General features: G+C 34.2%; 1 protein-coding gene across 4 annotated transcripts in view; it reads left to right on the plus strand.

The window, feature by feature from the left end:
- LOC150104472 (uncharacterized) overlaps nt 1-24,198 on the plus strand; it is a 209,024-nt gene that overhangs the window by 147,442 nt on the left and 37,384 nt on the right. For 2 of the 4 annotated variants that reach the window (XM_090395655.1, XM_090395656.1), the window contains exon 9: nt 7,209-7,302. The exons of the other annotated variants lie outside the window; for them this stretch is intronic. In XM_090395655.1, coding sequence (XP_090251781.1) covers nt 7,209-7,302 — 94 coding nt within the window. The remainder of the gene's footprint in view (nt 1-7,208; nt 7,303-24,198) is intronic. 4 annotated transcript variants of the gene reach the window in all.

Genomic DNA, 24,198 nt, shown 5'->3' on the forward strand with positions numbered 1-24,198 from the left:
GGACTGCAACCTCCATTTCTTCAAAAATAATATTACTTTACTCTTTATTCTCCAACTCTCCCACACACAGCATTTATTTGTTATGGGTCTTGCAGCCTCTTGTGTGTGCATGTGTGCACCATGGGGGAGTGATGTAAAAAAAAAAAGAAAAAGTTCTGTGTGGGAATATCGTAGTAATTGAGTCCTAAATTTTCTTCTGATAGCTGATAGCAGCTAGCCAGAGAACACAACCCATTCTTCAGTTGAAGACATTCAATCTAGTAGGAATTCTTTCAGGTCCTTCTCTCTTCAGAGTTTCCTGCTAAAGTGTTCTTCAGAGCTAAATTTCACCCACTTTTCTTATATAACTAACCTGCTCTCACTGACCTCAAACCCTATTCAGTTTTCTGATGATAGCACTCTCCACTCATTTTATATAGTCAAAACTTTTGCAGTGTTCAAATATCTCAAATTTCAAAAACATCCATGATAAGTACCCTAAATACTGATATTCATGCCATCCGTCATTTGGGTAACAATAACCAAGTCAATTTCAATGCTTCCATTTTACCTGTTTTTCTCAAAAAAACAAACAAAAAAAACTTGGTTTTTCACTTACTTTTGATTATACTTAAATCAAGAGTCAAGATCAAATCTCTGCTTTAAATGATTCTTTGTCTCTGTCACAGAGACAGACAAAATATTGGAACAGTTCAACTTGCTGTTTAATTATTTCTCTTTGTGCTGTATTCATTTCATTAAATTTTAGTATAAGTGTAAACCAGCACCTAAGCCAAAACACACATTTAATAATTCTACATGGAGATGACATAGCAAGCAAAGCTAAACAGTACAGTAAGTGGATACTATGTTTATCCAGAGAACTTAAGTGGCTTTCCTCAAAAGATGTAAAGACACTAGTTTTGCTTTGTGAACAGATGAATGCCACTTGTTCTAAATTATCTACTATTAACAGTGCGATTAGCTCCCTCAAAGCTGAACTCTTCTTTATTTTCAACCCAGAAGTTTTTAGTGTTCTCTTTGGTATTTCTGATAAATCTGTCTACAAAGAATTTCAGAAAATAAAGGATAAATAAAAATATTTAAAAAATGTAACAAACTTTGCAGTTCTTCTTCTGAGCTGCAGAGCCAGCTTCTACAAGTTGTTGTCAATAGCCTTTCATTAAAAAAAAAAAAAAAAAAGACTCAATGAAACAACTGTTAGTTTCTTTAGCTTTGGTCACAACTTTGCATTCCTGCCTCAGCAAGTTCCTACTTTAGAAATCACATGTCATATAGAGTGTGGCATGCACATATTGCCTCCTAATGTTGCCAACCATATCAGGATTGATGTAGCTAACATCTTATCACAAGTGTTGCCACCTAAAAGAAATTTCTCCAAGCTCTATTCACCATGTTAACTGCAAAAAGTTCCACACATTTCAAATCTTTAATCCAAATTTAATTTTTAACAATAATGATAAGGTGAACTTTGATGTCACTTCCTTATTTACAAATATCCTCCTTTCTGGGACTTTAATTCACTGAAAAATATTTTCTCCCTGCCATTATTGATCTCTTTAATTTAACCATCCATACTAGTTACCTCTCTTAGAAGGGCACCTTATTTAAACAGATAGAAAGTACTTCTATGGATTCTCCCCTCTGGCCAATTTCTATATGGAGCATTTGAAAAACATGCTCTTGAAACTGCCATTCTTAAAACTTCTATTTGGCCAATATATATATTGATGATGTGTTCTCTATTGGCCACATGGCTCAGACACATTGCTCTTTTCACCTCCACCTCAACAGCACCCCAGAACTCAGTTCACTATATAATCAAAATTGCAATAGCTTTCTCATTTTATAGAAAACCTATCCACATAGATATATACATACATAAACTATCCTATCATCCTCCCCTTCTCAACAATATGTGTAATCAAAAACCCTTGTCAACAGAGACTCAGAACCTCTGTTCTACCCAGCTTCTCTTACAACTGAACTTGCCTTTATTTGGCAAATCTTCCTGTCTAATAGTTACAATGCCAAAACAATCTACAAATTTTCTTTCCCTCCCATATCCTCGCATTCCTCTCAACATACAGACTACAGTAAAGCCATTACTATTCCCTATGTCTGGGGCACTTCAGAAAAAATAGCCAGAACTTTAAGAATTATAATCTGTGCACTGCTTTCAATACAGCTAAAGCTGGCTTCCCCCTTCTCTATTTTCCTAAGGATCCCTTCCCTCTCTGGTCCAGGTATTTACTAGGTTCCTTGTTCTTGCAACTTATATTATGGTAAAATGGGGAGATCTGCTAATATCCACCTAGATGAATACAAAAAATACATCCACTTCTACAATTAGCTGACTGTTCTTTGGACATCAAATGGAATAAAACAATTTTTCAAAACAAAAATTCAGTCTAAGCTTAATAAATATGGTTGTGTTAAAGTTTCCAAGATTTGGGAAATTTCAGTTCTTAGGCTAGCCAGCAACACCTAAAGAGAGCACCTCTCATAGGACTTGAAGCTTTAAACAGTTTAATTTCTTTCACTTATTGTTTTGTTTTTGTGTGTATTTTTACAATTTTAATATTGTAGTCCTGTAGATGTCTCTGTGACAGAGATGAAATATCTTAATACTGTTTAAATATTTCCCTTTGTTGCTATGTTCATTCCATTAAATTTTTGCATGAGTCCAACAATATTATTATATATACAGGTGCTCTATAGAATCAAGACTCATCACAGGAGACCCACACTATCCATTAACACAATACCTATCATACATCTCCTTAAACTTATTCAGTGTTTGGGCACTCACAACCACTTCTGGCAATCCATTCCACTCATTCATCACTCTCCAAATTAAGAACACCCTTACACACCCTTACTAACTACACTTTTAGATAACTTTCAGGTATGAACCCTTTGTTTTCCCCTCTACTCCCTGTGTATTGAAAAATTTCTTATAGAATCCCTTTAGTAACTTTAATTTTCTATCATATCCCCCCCCCCCCCCTCTCTGCCTGTCAGCTAAACTCTGCAGCCTGCACACCTTCAATCTATCCTCATGGAACATTCCACAGACTTGTCGCAAACTTGGTCACTTGCCTCTGAATACTCTCCGCTACCTCTTGGTCTCCTAGAAATGCAGGTGACCAAATCTGTAGCAGTAGTCAACATGTGGCCAAATCATAGCCTTATAAAGAGAGATAATTACCTCCCTATCTTTATTTGTCAATATGTTCTTCAGCATCCAAGTAATCCTCTGAGTTATTTTGCCAACTCTTGCAATATGTCTCGAATTTCAAATCTCTATCCATCATCACCCCCGGATCCTTAGCATAATCAATTTCTTGTAATCTAGTACCATCAATATGATACAAAGTGAATAACCCTTTTATCCCATAGTACATTACCTTACATTCTACAGCATTAAATTGACAACCGTTGTCCTTTGCCTACACTGCCAATTTATTTAAGTCATTTATTGCTCTCCTCAGTTTTGCATCATTAGCAAACAACTGAATGTCCCTCTGAAATCTTCCAAATATTGGGTTAGTTTGTTGCAAGAAAAGCATATTTCAGCAGTAGGAGTGAAGAATTTTGTTGATGAATCAACTCAAGTTGCTCATTTGAACCACTTAGTCTGAATACTTATCAGCTTGGTGATTGATTATCATGCAGGTTTACTAACACCAGGAACGAAACATCAGAAATACAGATGATGAATTTTTAGCTCATATTGGTATTTTTAAGAAGCTGACAGTATCGATACTTTTAACTAAAATAATTTAATTACTATTTCTTGTTTCATCATTCAGTTAGGTATCATCAGGTTATCATTTGGGAATAAGAATAAACAGGCAAAGATGCATGCAGGCAATGCATGAATAAGTAAGAATGAAATGAAGAAACAACAAAGTCTAAAGTCCTAAATTGCACTGCTGGAATGGATTGTGTCCCTGGCTGTTGGAATGATAATCTGGGAATGAGTATTTCCCCAATATTAGGATGCTTTTTGGACCTAAATTGATTGAGATTTTTCAAGCTAGAGACAGATTCTAGGAAAAATCTATGCTTGCATTTGCTTCTGCGAACCAAGATGGCCTTTTCCAGCAGCTATCCCAGGTCCTAATGGTAGTACTACTAGATGTAGTAGTAGTGATAGCACCTCCACTATCACTTTGTGTTCAGAGATTTTTATTGTTTGGTTATTAGAGGACAGACTAAGTAGGATGCTTGGTAGATAACAGTTTGATATTGAGTGAGATCAGACTAACAGATGATAAACTTGCTAGAATATAATGTGATGGATTACAGTGTATTTAGGGAGGACAGACAGGATGTTTAGTAGAAAGCATTGCCAATGATTACAGGGATTACGGATTACTTGTCTATTGAAGAACAATACGTGTACCATCTTAACAAGATGGCACACATAACAAGTCAAGTAGCAAAACCTAGATAGAGTATATGAAATCCATCTGTTCAGCCAAGATGGAAAAGGCCATCTTGGTTCACAGAAGCAAAGGCAAGCATAAATTTTTCCTAGAATCTATCTAGCTTGAAAAATCTCAATCAATTTAGGTCCAAAAAAACTTCCTACATCTGGATTACTGTGCTCAAGTCTGGTCCCCTGGGTTTCTTGGGGGGGGGATGAGGAAGCAGTGGAGAGGATTCAGAGGTGAGTGAACAAGATGGTGAGTGGTCTGTGGAATGTTCCATATGAGGATAGATTGAGGGTGTGTGGATTACAAAAGTTAGTTGATAGGAGAAAAAGAGGGGATATGGTAGAAACATTTAAGTTGCTTAAAGGATTTTATAGGATAGATGCAGGGGAAATGTTTCAGCACTTGGCTAGAGGGACCAGAACAAGGGATCATCCCTGGAAGTTGAATAAAGGTGTGGTTAGTAGGGATGCGAGGACTAGATTTATTGCTTGGAGATTTGCGAATGAGTGGAATGATTGCCAGAGTTAGTTGTGAGTGCTTTATCTGTTAATGGGGTTCAAGGAGAGGTTTGATAGAATGCGTCTCCCACAATGAGTCTTCGGACTCCATGTAAGTACCTGTATAATAATAATAATAGCTTATTGAATAAAAGTGTCTGTTACAAGAGAGAAATCAGCTAAAACCAGAGTATACAAGATATTAACATATAGAGTAAAGTTAGAAACAAAACAGTTGATCAGTGATTCATGTCCATAGAATGCAAATTCTTAGCAAAATTACAGGATTGAGAATTTGGCTTCATTGACTGAACCATGTTAAAAATAAATATGCTGGAATGAAGCTGAACAGTTACTATTTGTGAATGCCTAAATAGAGCTAATTTAAGATGGTATGGTCACCTGAACAGAATGGAAAATGAATTATTAGTAGGCAGTAGGTGTCTTTTGAGAATTCCCTATACCGCTCACGAAACCAATGAAAATGTCCGAAAACTGATTGACTCAATAGATGGGAGAAAAAGGGAAAATATTCTGATAGTCATCAGAAGAAGACAGATGAAATGGTTCGGACATGTGGAGAGGGTTAATGGCATTCCAAAGCAAACCCTAGAAGGAATCGTTCCGGGATCAAGGGTTAGGGGCTGACCTCGATTAAAATGGACTGATAACATCAAAAAATGGACAAATTCCTCCCTTTCTCAACTGACATCAAGAACAAGAGACGAGACGACTGGAGGAGGCTAGCAAAGAGTATCACCTACCAGCCATGAATGACCCAACGGTTCATTTAGGACTATGGGAGAAGAAGAGGTACTTAAAACGGAAATGACAGGGAAACAACCCAGAGGAAGTTTAAGATTTAGAGTTAGGAGCTCCATCAAAGACAAAAGTTAAAAAAGTTGATCATATTGAAGATTTGACAAGTAATAGATTGAGTTCAAAGATAGGGACCCAGTAATTGATCCTTAATTCTGTTCAACTGTCATAGTATCCTGTACATGCCATACCATACATACCAATGATAATGGTGGTGGTGTTTATTTGGATGCAGTTTCATCAGCTCATTTGTTGTGTAAATTTTATCATATTATGATGGAGAATTTACTTTGTGAAACTGAAAATGTAGATTAAATTTCTATTGATAAAATAATTTTTCATTATTTTCCAGTACTGTCCATTTTAGCTTCTTATTGAAGTGAAGCTATTATTATTGATTATGAAGGCACAAATTAGTGCATGGAAGTCCCATATTTACAAATAAATTTATTTCTAGTTTGTCTTTTCAGTCATCAGAGCTCATTTATTCAAAAACATTACAAATTCTGGTTAGTTTATTAGGCCAAATCATATATAATATCTAATTCAGCTGATACTGGTATTGCAAGAACAGTGTTGTATATATCATTATCTGAACAAAACAGAAAAATAGTTAAATTAGCTTGTGCTTGATTATTTTCTTATTGTCAAATTGGATCCATGCCAATGGCTGAATTGTGGCTATGAATGTTTTATCTTTATCTGAGTGCTTTGTTCTGTTACAGCATATACATCAGCAGCATAAATTAATTTCATTCTGATCAGATCAAATCTAAGTTGTTGAATTTCTCTGAGTTTCATTAGTATTTATATTACATGTTGTATAACAAAAAAAATTCTTTATTGCAGCCTACTTTTTTTGCAGGAATGGTATAAAACTTTGCCAGTCGCATTTTACTTTTAAAGGGCATTTTATTCTATAGATCTTAATACTATAAATATAGAAATTCAGTAAAAAAAAAAAAAATATATATATATATATATCTTTGCATATTACTATCTTCATATTGTCTATGTAGAAAAAAAGCTTCCAGCATTGTTTATGATCTTGCCAAATACTGCACTTAAATTGAAAAATAAATGTCTAACGATATGCTCTTGTAGCACAGTTGGCAACTCTAATATCTTTTGGTTGAAAGACTTGAGTTTTAATTACTGTCACATCCTTTCAACTAAAAGTGAGTTGGCCAGACCTATGGCAGTTGCACGGTTCCCCCTCCAAGAATCGCACTTGTCTGTTCTGTGAAACAGACAGATCAGTCATAGAACATGCACTTTACAGATAGTATGCTTGCTCGTAGCCATAACCTAAACAAACAGCCATCTAATGTCAAATAATGACAGTACTTGACATTGGATATTTTCTCAACATCAGAGAAGTATATCTTTTATTTAAAAGATACTGTATAATATAATCTTTCTGAATTTGTTTTTCTTTGCTTTGCAGTGCATACAATACTGAATGGCCAAAGGCCATTGAATCAAGCTCACTTGCATATATGTAAAATCAAGGGTCAAGATCATAGAATGAACCCTCTCAAGTGAGTGGCTGATTATTTTTTCTAATTTGAAATGATGCGCATTCAGAATGTGCATTATCTCAAAATCTTAATGGGTACAGTAATTATCTTTTCAAGGTCCATGGTTATATAAACATTTCTTGAAAGTTGGTAAATGCATCATAATTTTTTGTAAGAATTATTTTTAATACCAAGAAATATATTCAACCTTGAAGAGGATCCCCTATTTTTATGTGCCATCAGTATTTTAAGTTTAGCTGTGTTTTGGAGAAATTAAATTTACCTGGCTAGTGGCACCTCAGCATCCTTGCCATCATGCTCTTCTTGTCTTGAATATCCATCATAACTGTTTTAGAATGAATATGATTCTTTCAAGTTGATGCTGGATTCAAGTTAAGTAAAGCTATTAGGATTTAAGTAACAATTCATTATAACAGCAGAGTGGAATAATTATGAAAACAATTTAGTTATTTAAGATTAAGTCAAAACTAGTTTTGAAAAAATTTCTGTTGTGTTCCAGTGAATCCTCCAAATGAAGAAATGGCATACTTAGGAAGCCTAAATTTATTACACTAGAAAAAGTTTGTAATCCATATGTAAAGTTCATCTCAGCTGATCTACTCATTTGTCCACAGTTTGAAAGATAACATGAAATTTTAACTTCCACATAAGAAAAATGAGGATAGTTGTTCTTTGTGGATAGTAGGAGTGAAGAATTTTTTTTTTCACAGAGACTACAGATTTATAGATCCTGTAAAAAAATCTGAACTTATTACTTCTTGACATATGTTTCCAAAATGACATAATAAAGAATAAATCTCCCTAAGGCTTAACAAATTATATAAAATCCTACTCACTATGCAAAAAAGTTATACTTGCACAAGTCCCCCTCTCCTCTCATTTTTTAAAATGGTATGTCCCAATAAATCAATGGGAGTTCCATGAACTGATTAATGATGCATTACTGAGGTTGGAGTAGGGGTGCTTTTCCTTTTAATTAAATAAAATTCTGTTTTGTCCAGTCTGGAGCTACTTACTATGTGCATACATGCAACTGAGCAAACATATTTGTTTAGTCTTTTTAGTTAAGTACCCACTATGTTAAAACAAAACCACCTTTTTGTCTTATAATCTATCAAATTCACTGTTCATGTCATCTTTCATGTCTTGGCTAGACAGGAAGATTGGTTGAACAGATGGATTTCATATACTTTCTCTAGGTTTTATTACTTGACTTCTTAAGTGTGCCATCTTCCACTGTGCATAAGATTCATTGCAACTAAACAGAGATAATCAACAGAAAGTCTTTTTAAATTTGGATGCCTTTTCAAGGAAAGTTGTGAATCATTCCATCCCTTAATTGAAATGATTTTTCAAAGTCGTCAAAACTATGGGAAATCATCACCTTAGACTGCTGTTTTTATAGATAAGTATAAGTGTTGCTTGTATATGGTGTCCAGCATCAACCTTAATGAGTCTTGCATCTTATGGATGTCATTCTCTGTGCTTTAAACATAATTGACATCTTATAACTCTAGAAATCTAATAGGATACTGAATGTGAAGTATTAGTTGTATATTAACTAAACTTAATTTTTTATAAAAAAAGAAGTTGTGAATTATGTACTGTATAACTATTGTATAACCTAAAAGAAAGGATATGTACTGTATAACTGTTTATATGTATGTTTATATATCCTTAAACATGAATTAAAAGTTATCATCAATATCTTCATGAAAAATGGTTACAGCCAAAATACTATCAACAAAATTCTTCACAAGATTCCACTTAAAAACAAAAATGAACTATATTACAATAAAATTGTAGCCATTTCATACATTAAAGGTATATCAGATGAAATAAACAGAATACTACAAAAATACAACCTTAATGGCACATTTAAATATCCTGCAAAATTAAAAAACTTATTCACCTCATCCAAGGATCCATTTACTCCTCTGGCCCACCCTGGAGTATACCATATTCATTGCACCTGTAATTTGTCCTATATAGGGAAACAGGACACACAATTCCTATCAGGAAAAAGGAACATAAATGACATATTAAATTTAATAACTTTGGTAAATCGGGCCATTCTGATTATGTCCTGAATACTCTACATAGAAATGACTGAAAATCCACCTGTTTGTTTACATCACACCAAAATGTGATGAGCTTAATTTTGTATAAGCGTAAATTTAAAGAGGCCTGTGAAAATCTTATCAACCACCCTAATCTTAATAATGGTGGTCTAACAATCCCAAGAATATGGTTGGCACATATTCTATCAACTTAACCTTTTGGTCTAAGAGTTAATTATAATTAGGACTGTAAGTAATCCAGGATCTATATGAATTTGTTCTCAGATATGCTATAAATAGAATATAACTATGATGTAGTTTTTTTTTTCTTTTTTCTTTTTTTTTTTTTTCACTAGACGTTATGCCAGTAGAATAATGGTTGATCAAATCATTGTCACTTAGACTTACTCTTAGAAATGTAATATAGCTTGATGATGATGTCGACCTTTAAGACCACCCTAATCTAACACAGTCCTATCAAAATGTCAGGAAATTAAAGTAATTATTCCTAACATGGTTGTAGTCTTCATAATTTTAATAAAATGAAGTTCCTTTCTGATATTAATTTTTAAAGAATATTAGAAAGTTAAGTTCAAACTGGTTCAACCTTAACTTTTAAGTTAAAACTGGTTTGAACATTGTCTTGTATACTGCTAGTTTGGTGTTTTGGCTAATTTTTCTCTTATTCTATATAAATTTGTTCAGCTGGCTATCCACTATACCAGCTTTCCTTATTCTGTTATCTGTTTGTATGTAACTTGCCATCTTCACTAAAATCTGTGCCTAAATTGCTGAAATATTTTACTTGTATAAGTTCTCCATTCAGAATACAGTTGATGTGTTAAATGTTTCACCCTATTTTCATAGTTTAGGTCTTTTTATTGTTGATTTTATGCCAAATTTGTCATCATCATCATCAAATTCCTGATATGTACACTCAAGGGGTGTACAGGATATGACAGTACTACATGAAAAATTTACATCATTACTAACTTCGTATCTACAATTTTCCTCCAAATCGATCTCTTATCTGTCAAGACTCCAACATTATCAGATCTTATATTTCTCTCATCTGAGGCACTTTTTTTTTTTACTGTATCAATCCAGCTATGTCTTCCTTAGTCTTTTTTCTTCCAACCTGGCAGAGAACACTTGCTTTTATTAATCTTTCCTCCCATTCTGTTTAAGTGACCATATCACCTGAGATTAGCTCTGCTAACACATTCCTGGATGCTAACAATGTTAAGTTTCTTTCCTAATATCCTCATTTTTAATGTGATATTGCCACTGATGCTTTATTTCTAACCTAGCTCTCAGATCCATAAGTTAAAATTGGTTTGAACACTGTCTTGTATGCAGCTAATTTAGTTGGAAGTTTATTTTGCACTTGGTTAGACTATAATAAATTTAGTTTAGTCCTTTATCCAAGTATAAGCAAACAAAGTTTGTGCCTGAAAATATCTTCAGGCCTGAAGTAAGGTCCAGGCAACTCTGAGCAAAGGTGCACCAAGCTCTCATCACTCCTTGTCTCGGTAGCTCCCATAAATCAAAGCACATCTCCTTGCGGACATGTATACTGTTATGCATTAAGGGAAGTATATACATGTCTGCAAGGAGCTGTGCTTTGCATTATGGGAGATACTGAGACAAGGAGTGATGAGAGCTTGGTCCACCTTTGCTCGGAGTTGCCTGGTGTTGCACTACCTTACCTCAGGCCTGAAGATATTTTCAGGCGCAAACTTTGTTTGCTTACACTTGGATAAAGGATTAAACTAAATTTATTACAGCTAATTTAGTGTTTTGACTAATTTCTCTCTTATTCCATATAAATTGATTCAGTTGATCAAGTTGACTTCCTACTATACCAGCTTTATTGATTCTGTTGTCATTTTCATATTTAATTTACCATTTTTACTAAAAATTGTGCCTAAGTAGCTGAAATGTTTTACTTTTTCTGTAGGCTCTCCATTAAAAATGCAGTTGATATTTTCGATGCCTCTGTCTATTTTTATCATCTTTGTCTTGTTATTGCTGACTTTCATACCAAATCTATTACAACAATTATTCCTTTTAGTCAGGCAATCTTGCAGACTTGTACTGAATTTATTTAGAAGTATAACATCATCCGCATAAAGTAAAGAGCTGAGATTAACATCTCCAATTTTGATATCAGGTTTAATACCACTTTCCTTTTAATATGATCCATATAGATCATAAATAACAGAGGGGATAATGTACATCCTTGTCTGACACCATATTTAAAATAACACCATCTACCTGTACATCCATCAGTTGTAACTGCTGACTTACAACTCAAATAAAGACTAAGTATTGCTTGATATAATGCTCCATTGACACCATAACAACTGTAGCATTTTAATAGCTTTTCTCTTGGCACCTTGTCATATTCCTTTTTGATCTACAAAACTTAAATACAGATCTTTGCTCTATTTCCATGATTTCTCAACTAATTGTTGTAAAGTGAAAATCTGATCCTGACAGCCTCTATTTGGCCTGAATCCAGCTTGTTCTTAACCAAGCTTCCCTTCCACAATCCTTCTCAAGTATACTTGCATAAATCTTACCAGGAACAGTCAGTTGGGAAATACCTCTGTAATTCTCACATTCAGTTTTATTTCCTTTTTTATATATGGGTACTATGAGAGCTCTATTCCAATCATCTAGAATTTGTCCTTCTGTCCAGGCCTTCTGAACTGTGTAGTGCAACCACTGTAAGACTTTTATGCCTCCATACTTGAGCATTTCTGGTCACATATCATCTACTCCTGCTGCCTTTCCACATTTCAGGCTTTTGATGGCTTTTTCTACTTCAAGTATGGATATGTATTCCTGATTGCATGCATGTTGAGTGTTTTTTACTACTGTGCTGTCACTGATTGTTTCATTTAGCAATTTTTTAAAGTAATTACTCCATACATTAAGGATATCTTTTTCTCTAGTTTTCATGTCACTTTTATCATCTCTAATTCCTTTTACACCTTTCTTTTGTTCATTTCTGTGCTTTTTCAACAGCCTCCAGAATATTTGCTGCCACCTTGGTATTTATTTTCTGTGTTCTTACCAAAGTCTTCCCATGACTTTGGTTTAGCTAGTTTTACACAGTGTTCAGCTTTCTTACATTTATCTCTATATTCTCTAAGAGTACAAGCTGACTTATTTTTGCCAGAAATCTTTGAAATGCTTTCTTCTTTTGCTTCACTGCCTCTTTAACTTCCTGTGTCCACCAGGGGGTTTCTGATTTTTCTATCTTTGCAGACAACCTCACCACATGCCTCTCTGGCTGAATCAATCTTTTCTTCAGAATTTACCATTGAATCTCCAAGGTTTGGTTCCTATACTCAAACTCTTTCATTTTTTCTTGAATAATGTTGTGTAATTTAGTCTACAGTTAACTGAGAGCTGCTCAACTTTTTCGCTTTTAAACTTTTTTGCATGTTCTTCTTTTCAAATTCAATTTTATCCTGCTCAAGACTAAATGGCGATCACTCCCAATTTCAGATCCTCTGTATACACTCTAGTGTCCTGCTCCAGTGAGAAAACATAATTCTCAACAATAACATAGTCAGCGAGTCTTTTCTTATTACTTGCCTTTTCTCTCCATGTGCACATTTTTATATTGGAACATTGTGTTTCTAATAACCAGTCAGTGTCCTGACTGGAATCCAACAGTTATTTGCCATTATTGTTAACTTTGCTCTTTTTGCCAAGTATTCCCAAAATATTTTTGTATGTCTGACAATCATTTCCTACTCTGCTATTTAGATCCCCAACAAGGACCAACTTTTCCTTTTTCATTGTGTCAATTGCTTTCTCTAAAGCATCAAAAAATTCCTCCACTTCTATCTTAGTAGAACCTTCTATGGGACCTTCTACACAAATAAGTCTCATTGTCCAGTTCCCCCATTATGATATTTGTCCACATTACTGTACTTGATATTGCTTGCCATTCAAGAAGATTAGCCTCGTATTTAGTGTTGAATACTATAGCCACACCTTCTTTTCCCTGATTGTCATTCATTGCCTGAATATAACATTTTGTATTTATTGCTCAGAAAAATCTCATCAGATTTTGTCATTTTTTTTGTTTCAGTCACCTCTAATATGTCAATATGGTACTTATCCAATTCCTCAGCTAGTTTCATTTCTTTGCCATTCAGGCTTCTTATGTTGATAGTACTGATCTTGAACTCTGGTGATGTTGAATTGGGATGTGTTTCAGGATTTGTTCCAGTAACTGACTTTTTGCTGTTTGCTCTGGTTCCCTGGCGAAAACAACTAGGTCCTTGTTTAACTGGACGATGCCCCAGCCTGCATTAAATTCTGTCATGTTGTTCCATCATTTTATATTTTGGTTTAAGCCAATAAGAGTGCAATTTGGTCAGCTAAATCCCAAATTGCCAGCCCATCCTTGTTCGTTCACTATCCAGGTAGATTCCTAACTGTGTGCACCTCGAGAAGGTGAGGATTGGACATTAGGTCAGAAGCCCTGGTTGGTTCTCCTCATTCCTTTAAAGGCTATGTGGAGGTCTCCTCTGAGTTATACAACTTTGACCCTTAAGCACCCCTTACCAAATTTGTTAAAGCTATTATTCTGTTTAGTTAGAGAAAGAATCCTGGAGACTTGCACTAGATGTATTTAGGAGTGCAACATCTGCATAAAGCAAAGAGCTAATTTTGATATCTCCAATTCTAATATCATGCTTACACCAATGTCAATTTGTTTCATTATGTGAGCCATATAGATCTTGAAGAAGAGTGGAGATAATGTGTATCTTTGTTTATCAATGATTTTACATCCAACCATCTTCCTGTATTACCTTCAGTTCTATCTGCAGACATACAACTTAAATATAGGCTATTGTATTGTTCCATTTACTCACTATAATTGTAATGTTTTGAAAAGCTTTTCTCTGGGCACCTTGTCATATGCTTCTCTAGATCTACAAAACTTAAGTACAGATCACTGTCATATTCCCATAATTTCTAAACTATTTGTTGTGAAGTGAAAATCTGATCTTGACAACCTGTATTTGGCTTGAACCCAGCTGTTCTTCTCCAAGTTCCTCTTCCACAGTCTTTCTCAACCTCTTTTAAAGTGTGCTTGCAAATCTTATCTGGAACACTTAGTAGAGAAATTCCTCTGTAATTCTCACATTCAACTCTATTTCTTTTTCTTTTTTTTTTTAATAGAAGGGAACTATTACAGCTATTATCCAGTAATTTGTAATTTGAGAATTACAGAGGAATTCTCACTCCCTTGTGAGAATTCCTCTGTAATTGAAATTGTAATTCCTCCGACCAGACACTCTGAATTCTGCAGTGTAGTCACTGCAGAACTTTTATACCTCCATACTTAAGCATTTGTGATTACATATCATCTGCATTTCAAGTTGTTAATGGCTTTTTCTACTTTAAGTATTGATATGTACTCATGACATTTCTCTTGAAAATGTTCTAGTATGTTTCTATTACTGTTTTTCTGTTTCGTTTAACAGCCTTTCAAAGTGATTACTCCCAACATCTGGGATATTCGTATCTTCAGTTATCATGTCAAATTTATGATCTTCAATTCCTTTTACAATACACTTCTCCATTTCTAACTTTTTACAATAGCTCCAGAATATTTTGCCACCTTCCTGATATTTATTTTCTATATTTTTACCAGTCTTCCCATCACTTTTGTTTAGCTACATTTATACATAGCTTAGCTTGCTCACATTTTTCTCTGTATTCTTTTGGGACATATTCCAACTTATTTACTAGGAACTTTTAATATGCTTCCTTCTTTTCCAGGACTGCTCCTTTAACTTCTTCTGTATCCACCTTGGGTTGTTGTTTTTTTATCCTTATAGACAACTTCACCATATACCTCCTTAGCTGAATCAATCAATGTCTTCTTCAGAGTTTCCCACTGAGACCCTATAGTCTGGTTTTTGTTTTCAAACTGCTTCAAATTTTTCTCAATAATGTTTGTATAGTTGGGTATACAGTTAACCTGTTAAAGCTATTCAACTTTGATTCTTTTTAGAACTTTCTTACATACTTTGTTTATATATTAGTTTAAAAATTTATCAAAATAAAAAAAAAAGTCTGTTTTGTTACTAGTTAGTCTTCACTTATCCATTGTTTTCCTTGGAGATGCTGCCTTGAGAGCATAAAATATTCAAACGTTTCGAAATTATTAACTTTTTTAGCAAGTTCGGTAACCAGTGCTTAAGCCTTAATTTATTATAGAACTGCATTTTTGCCTTAATTATTATAGTAGCTTTAAGCCTTAATTTATTATAGAACTGCTTTAGCAGTTGTTGCACATTGCATAAGCTTTATGCAACAGTCGCTAATGCAAAGGTCTGGTTCAAATGCTTACTAAAGCGAAATTTTATGATTTATAAGTATAATGTAGATAATGCAAAATGACAGCAAATAAACCCCCTAAATATCACATCATGACATTTAACAGGGATTGTTCCATCTAATCCATGTAACAAATATTTTGATTCAATTTCACAGTTTAGCAAAAATCACAGGATTTCTAGCAAATTCTCATTCACAAATTAACTGTTATAACAGGAAATGCTATTATAACAAAGCCACTCATTCTGACAAACAAAGTCCTGATCTTAATCCCATTGGTACAATACTACTCCAAAGAAAATGCACTATAGCAAACTATCCACTGCAACAAATTATTCCTATGTTTCCCATGAGTTTACTATAGTGTGAGAGTTAAATATACACTGCTTGGAAAGAAGTTGACAGACACTTCCCATCATCGTGCTGTGTAGTGAGTCTTGTTTGTAGCCGGTATAAATTGGAAGAATAATATGATGCTCCCAAGTCAGTGCAACGATATCTAGGTGAAATGACTGCGAGAAGGGAAAGACAATTTGAAAGAGGTGTTATGATATGATGCAATGTTGCAGGTCTATCTGTTTAGCAGATTGGATCATCCCAGGTCAGCATTCAGTGATACCATACTAAGATGAAAGTGCAAGGAGTCAACTGCAATTACTACCAACAATGGACAACCCACCACACTCACTAAACATGACTATAGGTTGCTACGAAGGATAATATGCAAACACACCATTTGTTGGCCAACACGTTGAATGCAAAGTTTCCATGTAGGGCCAAACTATGCCAGCCCCACATTACCTGAACCAACACACACTCAGATGGCTCTGCTGTTGCAGAACCTGAAGATAAAACTGATTTTTTGCAATTATTGTCCTCCAACTTGTCTTCAGTGTTCCAAAGAGAGTGTACAGTGGGACATGGAAGCTTGGAAAGCTGTGTTATGGATTAACTAATAATGCTACATGTACCCTCTCCTAAGCAGATGGCCGGGTGTGGGTGTGGCAGATGCCCAATGAATGTCTCTTACCAGAGTGCATATTCCCAACTATGAAATTTGGAGGTGGCAGTGTGATGGAATGGTCCTGTTTTTCTTAGTTTAGCCTCAGACCTCTGTTTGTGGTGCCATTAACATTGAACTCTAAGAGGTATCTGAACATTTTGGACAATGCAACGCATCCTACTTTGTGGTGTTTCTACAGAACTAACCATTGTCTCTTTCAGCAAGACAATACACTGTGGGTCATAAGGCTGCTGCTATAACTTCATGGCTTGTGGACATGAACATCACCACACTTGACTGGCCTTCACAGAGCCATTATCTCCCTATTGGACGTTGTGGGATGAACTAAAGCATCTGATGAGACCAAGGGAGGACCATCCCACAACAGTCCAGGAGCTCATTACATGCCTACAGGAAGAATAGTCCAAAATTCCCATTAATCACTGTCATACACTTGTAGAAAGTATGTCCCCAAAGGATTGCTGCAGCCATTGCAAAAAAGGAGGTCCTACATCTTATTAAGGTGGATGCCATAGCTGTTTGTTCTTCATACTGTGGTATCCATTGATTTGTTTCATGCTACATGTAAAATGCTTAGGTAACATAATTTAGCATTATTTAGCATGACAGTTAATTCAGTTAACATAATTTAGCATTATATTTAAGGTAATTTTTTTTTTAAACATAATTCTTAGTTAACTCTTTGGAAATAGTATTTTCAAGTTATGCTAACAGAATTTTATGCAAGTGTGATGAAATTCCTCCTTTCACCCACCTTTTTTTTTTTTTTTTGTTTTGTTATCTAATTTTGCCATTTTGGTTCTCTAAAATTTTTACATTATGTTAATTTTGAAAGTAAACTAAGTAAAAAAAAGTAATACTAAAATATTAATTGCTAAAATGAATATGGTTCTTTGAAAGTAAAATAAACTCATCATGGTGGTTCCTTATGCTTTAATTATTCTAGATTGTTAAAATTTTTTTCAAAAGAAATAAAATATATACTATGTTTTTTTTAGAACATCTAGTAATGCCGTTCTTATGTGATCACCAGTATTAGGATATAAAAAAAATCATATCCTGTGTTCTTCTGTTTGTGTTAAGGCCAGTGGCTTGTTTAAACTAAATAGCTTAGCTTCTTATAAACTCACTGGTAACACTGATATGGCAGTTAATTCAATTTATGTAGTTTTCTGTATTCTGAGTGCATGTATTTTCTGGCTGATTTGTCTGTTTGAAGGATAAAAAAACCCTATTCTCCATATGAGACTGGCCAATTCACTTCCAGTAGAAAAGCCCATGTAAAATATTTCTCATATCCTTAACTGGAGTTGAACTCAAGTCTTCCCAACTAAAGGGGATGTCATCACTGTTGACATTACAGTGGTGCAGATATACACAAATATGAAATTAAATATTTTTTGAGATATAAGTTTCTATGAATATTACTTCCATACCATATATTAATTTCTGATCGCATGCAGTTTGGTATTTATTTCTTGGGAACCATTTCATTTTGTTAGAAATAGAACAGCTTAAAGACTGTACCAGATTAAATATTAAAAGTTATGTAGAACTCATGCTGTCTGGTGCCTTGCAAAGGAAGGACATAGGACCCAACTGCTCATCTCTCACTCACTCACACACACACATTCAGATGGCTGTGCTGTTGCAGAACCCAAAGATAAAGCTGATTTCTTGCAGTTATTCTTCAACTCCTGCATAGTTTACTAAGGTAAATATGTGCAAATATAAGCAAAATGTGAACAGACTCCTCCTTTCTTCTTTGCCCACACATGGCACTCATGTGCTATAGGTCTTGTGGCCTTTTGTGTATGGATCAAATTAAAAAAATCATCTCCTACTATACCAGAAACAAAGCATCATATACTTTCGCGGTCTTTTGATTTAAAAAAAAAAAAAAGGCATCAAAAGAATGTCGAGACCAAAAGATATCAGTCTTTTGGTCAGGATAACATCTCCCCACTAGTATTCAAAAGTTGTGCTCCTTTGTTATCTTTATAAACTTCTGTATAATTAGCTGGCACTTTTCCCAATGCATGAAGATACATGCTTTCAGCCTAGTCCAAAAAAGGGAGAAAGAGAGACAAAAATTTGCCATCACCTCATTCCTCTCCAAAACATAATGGAGGGAGGATATCAATAGTCAGCTTCTCCTTTATTTAGAAGCTCACTAATTAATAAAAGACAATGAGTATGGATTCTGCCACTCGGGAACCACAGCCGATCTCTTAGCCTACATCACTCAACCACCGGAGACTCATGCCATGTAAGGGTTTGGAGAAATATGTTGTTGCTCTTGACATCTCTAAAGCATTTGGTGTTCATTACAAGCATTTAATAGAAAGAATAATGTACATGAAGTGTTATACTACAAACAGTTTCTAATTCAATCACACACTTGTATGATTAATATACAGCATCTAAAAACATTCTTATTAATGTAACAAAACTTTTCTTCTTAAATGGGAAACAGTTTGATTCAGTTGTGCTTTTGATACTTAATATTGCAAGTCTAAATGAACTCAGTTTGCATCAGTATGCCCTTGTGTTTCATTTGAGGAAATCAGAAAGGAATAACTATCTCTTTTTTAAGCCTTAGTAAAAAATAAATACATCACTTAAATAAAGAGCCAATAGGCTTCATTTTGGCGATGTAACATTATTTAAATTAAGGGGACATTAAATCCTACATTGTTTCAAAACCGAATAAGAAATTCAAAGATTGGAATCAAAGAGTTTCATGTCGAATATAGTAAACTATAAAAGTATCGGTAGTTACTGGCGTAAGCCAAAGCACGTAGTACAAACTAGGGCAACTCGTAGCAAAGGTGGGTAAAGATCCGATCACTATTCTTAGTATTTCCCATAATGTAAAAACACATCTCATAGGAGATGTATGACGGTATACATTATGGTGGAAGGTCACTACCCAGACCGGTTTCGACCTTTATTGAGGTCTCATCAGTGAGTAGGTAGACCAAATTAATACTGAGGGTATAGCGAAAAGAACTTATATACTCTGCTATATGAGTTGTCAAACAGGTAAGTAATTTAATGGGTGCACCTGTTTGACAACTCATATAGCAGGGTATATAAGTTCTTTCTGCTATACCCTCAGTATTAATTTGATCTACCTACTCACTGATGAGACCCCAATAAAGGTCGAAACCAGTCTGGGTAGTGACCTCCACCATAATGTATAACATCATACATCTCCTAGGAGATGTGTTTTTACATAATTGTGATCAGAGCTTTACCCACCTTTGCTACGAGTTGCCCTAGTTTGTACTACGTGCTTTGGCTTACGCTAGTATCTGCCGATACTTTTATAGTTTACTATATTCGGAATGAAACTCTTTGATTCCGATATTTGAGTTTCTTATTCGGTTTTGAAACAATGTGGGATTTAATATCACATTAATTGACAGTTTTAAACCTTTCTTCTATTAATTTTGTTGGGTGATTGTTTAAATGCTTTGCAAGTCCAACATCATATATGAAGAGTCTAATGATATATATTATGTACAGTTCTCGTAGAAAGGCTTAGACGTTGGTTATGCATTTTTTACTAAATAATTTAAGGAAATTACAACGTCAACTAGGATATACATTAAAATAAATTTTAACATACTTCAGTATTTCGGCAACGTCACGTTGCCATTTTCAAGAAACTTAAGAACAAGACACAGGCACAACAAATAGTGAGGAAGAAGCAGGAAGCTATTATTTCTCCTAAAGTCCTGATGGTGCCCCCTAGTGGGCAATGTTGGTATTCTTAGGCGATTGGGCTGAAGGTCTTCTGAAGGCCTCAAATTTGGGAAACCTACATCAGAAGACCTTCAGCCCAATCGCCCAAGGATACCAACATTGCCTGGTAGGGGGCACCATCAGATACATCAAAAAATATCAAGTAATAGTTTAATTGCTGAGTGAATCAGATATTAACAGTGCCTGTTAAAACAGTAAATTTTTTAAAGCCCAACTCTCTGAATTCAAGATTGTTTGCAATATTATGCAGTGAAATGAGCTTTTCTCATAAAATAGCAAACTAACATGGGCAGTTTGCTATTTTTTTGTGATGTTAAATATTAAGAAGTAGTTTAAACTGAGTGAAGAAATATATTTCTTTTAGACAAATATGGTGACTTTGTGTAATTCTTAAAAAAACATAGATTGGAACATGAAATTGTTATCTTACAGATATATTTCAACTTTTGGATGAGTTTATCTTCAAGGAACACAGTAAACAATATTCACCAGTTATAATAAAATAGGACAAAAAATGAAACTGGGTTTAAAGAATTGAAAATCACTGCATTGATAGTGTAAAATTAGCTAAACCAAAGTCATGGGAAGACTTTGGTAAGAGCATAGAAAATAGATACCAGGAAGGTGGTATTTATTTGTAGTATTCAATAGCCTGCAAAATATTCTGCAGGCTATTGAAAAAGCTTAGAAATTCAGGGAAAAGTACTGTAAAAGGAATTAGAGATGATAAAGGGGGAGACATGAAAACTGAGGATAAAGATATTGTTGATGTATGGAGTAATCACTTCGAAAGATTGCTAAATGAAACAAGCAGTGAGAGTATGCTGGTAGTAAACACTCAATAGAAATGCCATCTTGAATATATATCTGTACTTGAAGTAGAAAAAGCTATCATGAACCAGAAATGTGGAAATGCAGCTAGATTAGATGATATTCAACCAGAAATTGGAAGTATAAAAGTTTTACAGTGGCTACACTGCATAATTCATAAAAAAGGGAATAAAACTGATTGTGAGAATTACAAGATTTCTCTGCTGTATGTTCCTGGTAAGATTTATGCAAGGATTCTTGTGAAACAGCTAAGAAAAATTGTGAAGGACAAGCTAGGGGAGGAACAAGATGGGTTCACACCAAACAGAGGTGGTCAGGATTTAACTTTAAGACAAATAGTTGAGAAATCATGGGAATATAACAAGGATCTGTGTTTCAGTTCTGTTGATCTGGAAACTGCATATGACAAGGTGCTAAGAGAAAAGCTGTTCAAAATGCTCCAGTTACATGGTGTAAATGGGACATTATATTAAGCAATACATAGTCTCTATTTGAGTTGTAAATCAGTTAGATTTAGTTAGAAGGATGTACAGGAAGATGGTTTGATATTAAGTCAGGTATGTGACATGGGTGTACATTACCTCCACTGCTCTATTTTTCTTCAACATACTTATGTGAAAGTGGATTTGTTTAGTGAGCAAATATTTCTTAAATTAACTTATTCTAGAACTGTTATGTTACTATGCTATTTTATTATTTGTAATATTAGGTATTATTGTCCGTTTTCTTGATTAAAATAATTTGCACACAACTGTTCAGTGTCATTTCTTTCTGATAACTTTATGAAGATTTTCATGAGGCTCCTCAAAAAAAGAAATTTTTAAGTAGAGTTCTGCATTCTCTCAAAAAGTTTAAGAAATGATGCTATAGAATAATATTACATATACAGTCAATCCCCGACTTATGATGCATGTAACTTATGGACCAGGATGTTATTATTGCCTTTAAGGCATATTATTTAAAAAATAATTGTGTTTTCAGGCTCTTGCTGCTACTGAGAGTAAAATAATCTTCAGAAACTTTTGGAAAGAATATAATATCCTGCATTATACAAAGAATGTAGATGCAGCATAGAGTTTGGTGAGTATATGAATGGAAGAAGCAACTGAAAATACATGTTCATATACTCACAGGATTCTACAAAGCATTACAAGAGATTAGTGACAAGATAGTGATACCATCTAAGGTTGACAGTTAAGATGTAGAGCAATTGGTGGAAAAAGAGCTCTCAAATGAGAGAGAGAGAGAGAGAAAGCAAAAGAAACAAATCCCCCCCCCCCAAAATATACAGGGAAATAAAAAAAATTGGCATTAGCATCTTCCTTAGTTAATGTGTCAGTTTGATTTTTTGAGGAAATGGACCTTAACATTAAGAAATGTAGCAAAGTAAACAAAATGATGCAAACTGCAATTGCTTGTTATAGAACCATTTATGCAGAAAAGAAAAAAGGCAGACTGTGAAGACTTAAGTTGGGTGTAATGCATAAATTTTTAAAGTAGCCCACTCTTGCTGTCACGTCATCCCCTGAAGATGAGCCTAGACCTTCCATAAGTATTACACCCAATAAGTCATCCTCATAATGCTTTGTTGCAATTCCTGAATTTAAAGAATTTGTTGGTTTCCTAGCCTTCCCTACTTCCTCTGATGAATCATTCAATTAATAAAGCAGCAGCAGAATCAACGTTGAAGAGCTACACTTTCTCCATGTGCTTCTAGATGATTATTTTGCTGGTAAGTGCACATGAGCACTGTATGATCATGCTTTATTACAGTACTCTTTTTTATGTTATAATTTGTTCAATCTGTTATTTCACTATATATAGAGTAAAAGTAGTTTAAAAATAAAACAAAATAGACCTTCACATTTTAGCTTTCAGACACATTAATTATTAACACATCCTTTATGGTTCATATAGTGCAGGGGTCTCAAACTCAAATGCAGCAAAGGGCCAGTCAATTAGATGTATATCAGATGTGGGCCGTATTCAATATTATTTTGTGAACCAAAACATCAACTAAAACAGAAAGGCTCTAACAAAGGCCCTTTTGTTGCCAGGCCTTTACAATTTACGTAAACAGTTACACTGCCATTTAAATTTTAAATTTATAACCATTTTTATTTTTAAATTTTAAAAATATAACAGGTTTAGAAAATATAAGTTCAATTACATTTTATTCATACTTAAAGAAAATTATTTAAATACATAATTTTGACTTTCAAAAATAAAGATTTTTATTTTTATTATAAAGATTTTCTATCATCAAATAACATTTGATGATCGAAACATGGTACAAAGAATTATAGTAATAAGTTTTAATTTTGTTTAAAGCTGTCATAAAACATTTAGAAGTTTGAATTTTTTTCTGCTTTCATTCCTGCAGGATGTTAGAAACATTGATTTTTAGAAAAGAAATCATTAAGGTCGCAGGCTGGATACGAAGCCGTATCTGGCCCACAGGCCGCCAGTTTGCGACCCCTGATATAGTGATTTCTCACTTGCAACCTTTTTGACCTATGGCAGGATCATTGGAACAGAAATCCGTTTTAAGTCAAGGACTGATTTATATATTCTAATATATTAATTTTATTATAACCTGAAATCTCAGTTATACTAAGATTTCAGGTTATAATTTTTGTCAGAATATATAAATTAGTCTTTGACTTATAACGGATTTCAATTCCAACACACATATAGCAAACTTAATGAGCAGTTTCATTTATGGAGATGTTTTGTCATAAGAAAGTTAGAGGATTTATTATTAGAAATTTATGAATAGTGAAAATGGTCTGTTCTTAAATAATCATTTAAGCTAAATGAATTTGGATAAAATAT

The sequence above is a fragment of the Typopeltis vanoorti genome, chromosome 7 (genome assembly GCF_054136105.1).
Source record: "Typopeltis vanoorti isolate ZY-2024b chromosome 7, IOZ_Tvanoo_1.0, whole genome shotgun sequence".
Classification (NCBI taxonomy): Eukaryota; Metazoa; Arthropoda; class Arachnida; order Uropygi; family Thelyphonidae; genus Typopeltis; species Typopeltis vanoorti.